Source organism: Hibiscus syriacus, unplaced genomic scaffold, assembly GCF_006381635.1.
Source record: "Hibiscus syriacus cultivar Baekdansim isolate YM2019G1 unplaced genomic scaffold, ASM638163v2 tig00112293_pilon, whole genome shotgun sequence".
In the NCBI taxonomy this organism is placed as follows: domain Eukaryota; kingdom Viridiplantae; phylum Streptophyta; class Magnoliopsida; order Malvales; family Malvaceae; genus Hibiscus; species Hibiscus syriacus.
Genome location: NW_024063296.1, coordinates 144,099 through 148,491, shown reverse-complemented (window position 1 = coordinate 148,491; position 4,393 = coordinate 144,099). Strand labels below are relative to the sequence as shown.

The 4,393-nt window shown below is 35.4% G+C and overlaps 1 protein-coding gene across 1 annotated transcript; it reads right to left on the bottom strand.

The window, feature by feature from the left end:
* Positions 1–2,116: 2,116 nt before the first annotated feature.
* On the bottom strand, positions 2,117–4,086 carry LOC120177620 (SPX domain-containing protein 2-like). Its single transcript, XM_039183705.1, has 3 exons — positions 3,762–4,086; positions 3,190–3,316; positions 2,117–2,567 (listed from the first exon to the last, which is right to left on the bottom strand). Exons 1-3 carry the CDS (start codon positions 4,053–4,055, stop codon positions 2,140–2,142), a joined length of 849 nt encoding a protein of 282 aa, XP_039039636.1. The 5' UTR covers positions 4,056–4,086; the 3' UTR covers positions 2,117–2,139.
* Positions 4,087–4,393: the final 307 nt, after the last annotated feature.

The following is a 4,393-nucleotide window of genomic DNA, read 5'->3' as shown; positions in this document are numbered from 1 at the left end:
AACATATTTATCACTTAAACCGTATTCGGTTTGAATCCATCCATAATCAAACATACATAATAAACCAATCATATATATGTCCATGTATCTATCCATTATTAACATGTTCCATAAAGAATAAAGAGGTAGTAAAGTATTACCTCGATTTTTCGTGTCATACTGGTCGACCATTTAAATTCCATTCGAACGTCCTCTATCTTTGATTCAACTTCTAATATTTTCCTCTCGATCCAGACCATCAAAATTACTAACTCGTATCCAAATAATTTTCCTCGCCATAAAGATAGCTTATTATAATTGAAATAATAATTTGGAAACCCAATTTGCATAACTAAAAACTTGAAGAGCTAATAATATTTAATTACTAACATCATGGACTAAATTGATCTTGTAAAAACTATTATGTCATAACTATAACCACTTGGAAATTAAGAGACAAGGCAAAGATCTCACCAACTTGGATGGCATACCTTGTGGTTTACCCCTTTTTGCATGATATCTACAATTCCCCACAACCCACGTGCTTACTATTACTTCAATCCAGACTTTCTTTCACTCATACTTTCTTTACTTGTTTCTTCATTTTTTTTATTATTATTTTTTCTTTCTCCTATGGAATTCATTGTAGACTTTCTTCAAAAGGGTCGTCTTCCCCACACCGCATTGTCTACATAATCTAATGGTCCTATCATTTTCATTCTCAATTGCTTCCCATGCCTTCTCAACCGTAGAATCCAAGCTAACAGAGTTCTCCGATGGTCACTCGGGCATTAGAACCCGGTTACGTGGTAGCTTCAAAACGATGGCGGAGTCTGAGTAGAAATGCTCCGCCTTACGTAGCAGTTCTTCACGGAATCCAGCTTCTTAACGAATCGCTTCTCGATCTCGTAGGTGGACTTCAGGTTCCTCGGGCAGCAATCTCCTATACATTTGCTTTTGAGTTCATCATCACCTTGTTGAACAATCATTTTCAGTTCGCCGAGCATGGTTTCTGTAACCCATCATGAGAGAATTTAATATTACTCATAGCCCTTTCAGTGTTTTGCATCAATTCACGCATGAGTTCAGGGCTCCTTGCAGCTTCTAATAACCATCAAAGAATGCTAGGATAGTTAAGTATATACCCAAGCTCCGGATTGTGTTGATTGCTTTACTATATGTTTTATTGGGCACACCAAGATTATAATAAAAGAAAATAATCGAATTACAAACCGAAAAGATGAATCATAATTGCTTTCTCTGTCAGACTCCAAAGACTTTTGTCTTCATGATTGAGTTCGTATAATAATTTTTTTTTTCAATTATAGAATGTCAACCCAACAATTTGTCCACTTCAACCTACTATATTAGTCTCAATTTGTTTAATAGTATAATGATATGATAAAATAATTATTTGCCAACCAATTTCATATCATTTCACATATTTAAACTAAAAGAAATCTAACCCCATATTGGGGTGTGACACCATCTAAGCCTTTCTTATGCATATATATCACTTAATGTTACAAAAGCAACCCATAATTTAAAGGAAACACTAGCTAATGGGAATTTACCTTATGCTAGAGAGGAGAGCACACCAACATGAAGAAGAAGAAGAAGTAGTGTAGAATTGCTTTATTTTCCTCTTTCATCCTATTTAAAATCCCTTTCTATTTTTAAATTTATTTTCTTCTTAAAAGAGCAAAGTGCCCTCTTAACTTATCTATTGATACAAATTAGTCTAAACACTATTCTAAATCATTTTCTCATCTTTTACCACTTATTCAATTTAATCTTAAATTTTCAAATCTTTTCGATGGTCTCTGGTGTGATATTTGGGATATTACAACCTAAAAGTTATGTGACCATATGAATAGTTTACCCTAAAGTTTTCTCATTCCTTTTAGTAATGTAAGTAGTTTAATTTCTTATTTTCGTTTCTTCTAAAAAAATTTCCTTATACATTCACACTCATAATAAGTAAAATCAGTATTTATTAAAAAAATTATGATTATACCGAGTTGCTATTGTATGAATATATAGCATTTATTTGATCAAATATATAGCATTTACATGTATTGCTATCTCAGACTTCGCGTTATAACAGCATGAAATGTTAGTTGGGTTCTATTACCAAAATCCAAACTATTTGGCAGTTTGTTAAAGAACAGGGACCTTTTTCCATGTCTCGTCCAACGGAGGCAACGAAAAGACGCTAACGGTCGAGCTTCTGCTCCGGATTTCCTTCAATACTCGCAATGCCGATATACTGCTCTTCATATATAGGCTCTCCATGTACTTGATCTCTTCCAGCTCTTTAGGCATTTTGAGGCCATCTTCACTCCTACAAGTAGAGGATGTTGAAGGATCAAATCCATTATCATCCTCACCGTCCTTGTTTTCTAATCCGGTCGAAGCTGGCTTTTCGTTCTTCGGGAACAGGTGGTCCAGAATCACCTCACATTCCTTGACCAGCTTGTAAAGCAAGTCTGTAGTGTAGAAGGGCTGCTGCAGAACCTTTTGAATGAAAGGCAAGCGGATCAAAGCACCCGTTCTTTTGTCATACTTCTTCAATATTTTCACCAATCCTATTCATAACATATGGTGTTAATGAGGTATCCACTGTTACTTAAACAATCGGGGGGAAACAACATAAATATATGAATGTCTCCAGGTATATACAATATCAAGATTTATATAGATAAACTATATAGTGGATAAGATATATGAATTGTCAGGTTACATAAAGGTTGAATAACTGTTGCTTAACTAAATAATGGATGTGGATAAGTTTTCTACCAGAAAACTGATGTAAAAAAAAAAGCATGCAATAATAAAGTAATTCTGACTTCAAGATATGGACATAACACCACACAGGCTTACTAGCAGGGACGGATCGAGTGGAGTGCAGTCGCTTTCAAGTCTTGTTTAAATATTTTTGCTTTGTATTTTCTATTGATTTAATTTTGTAATATCGCACACCTAAATTTCTAATATAACTTTCTAAGTTCCCACGGCGCTCCTAATATAAATTCACACGTCTCCTAATATAAATTCATAAGTCTTTTTCTCTGTTTGCTACCAAGTTGCTAAAACCCTAATAATTTGGCCGGCTAAAGAATTGTACTACAATCAACTACGTCAAGCAAAGCAAGTGGCAAAATCTTTGATTAAGCAATCAGAAAAAGGGAATAAACATAGATGAAGTACCTGTGTAGTTAAGAGCGCTATAATTCTCTAACAAAACCATCTCCCCATGGAAGTCCACAATCTCTTTCCTAATCCTGACCGTTTCTTCATTACTGTCCTTTGCCTTCGCTACACTGTCCTGTAGTTCCTGTGAACAGTTCATCAAAATCAGTATAAACCATACTAAAATGAAAACCCTAAATTTCACTAATTTTCTAAGGAAAAATATGACATTTTCCTTGATCTATCAACTTTCAGTAAAATATCATATTGTCTTGCAAGAGAATTGTTGATTGGAGGCAACGTAAACATGCAACCAAAAGCTTGTACTTAAAGGTACAACCCCTTACTGTATGTTCGCTAGCTGTTGAAGCAAGTTTCTCGTAAGCTGACAAAAACGTTCAACGGCTTAACGGACTCACTAAGGACAAAGGAAAGAAAATCCGCTATTGAACTAAACGGCAGCGTTTTCATGCTCTATTAATGAATTTCAAATCCCCCGGTTTGCTTACCGGGAAAAGAAACGAAATGCCAGAAGAAGAAAAAAAACCCTTCAATTAAACAGATCAAAATTAAATCAGAGTTCGAATTACCTTCAACCTAATGATGTATTCTTCCTCTTTCTCGACAAAAAAACTGTTGAATTTCTCGAGCTCCTTTTCCAAAAGCCTAATGAAATCGGTCTCCTCTATCGACATGCCATCTCCGGCCTTCTCCCCGGCATGAACAGAATATTGACACAATTTAAGGCGCTTATTTGGCCTATCGCCGGATTTGGGCTCAATAAGCTTCAAGTTCTTCTTAAGCTCCTTATAAGAAAGGAACTTGTCCCGCCATTCAGGCAAAGTCTCCTCGATCTGGTTACTGAGACTCTTCCCAAATTTCATGGGTTTCTAAAATCTTGAGGGAGGGCGTTTGGCTGGTGAGAAAGTGAGCAAGAAAGTGAGGGGGAAATAGAGAATATAAGGGACAGAGAGAATATAAGGAGAGGATGGGTGAGAATATCCATGGGGTTCCTTAAATGAAAGCAAAGCATATCTTGGGTTTTATTCCTTTTTTTGGTATTTTATTTTTAAGTGAATTAAAACCCAACACGTGGCAATGTTGATTGTGATAGAGGAAGATGTTATGGATTGAGAGAAAAGAAAGGGATTCGAGAGAAGAAAGTTAAGAGAAGATTTAGAAAAGAATACTTCATTCATTGCATAAGGAAAATGTTGATTAC

Bases quoted from the DNA above. Each gene is read 5' to 3' on its own strand.
- LOC120177620 (XM_039183705.1), bottom strand. From the start codon at position 4,055: ATGAAATTTGGGAAGAGTCTCAGTAACCAGATCGAGGAGACTTTGCCT. The intron at 3,317-3,761 runs GTAATTCGAACT...AACTGTTCACAG, and splicing joins AATACATCATTAGGTTGAAG to GAACTACAGGACAGTGTAGC. The intron at 2,568-3,189 runs GTACTTCATCTA...TGTTATGAATAG, and splicing joins TAGCGCTCTTAACTACACAG to GATTGGTGAAAATATTGAAG.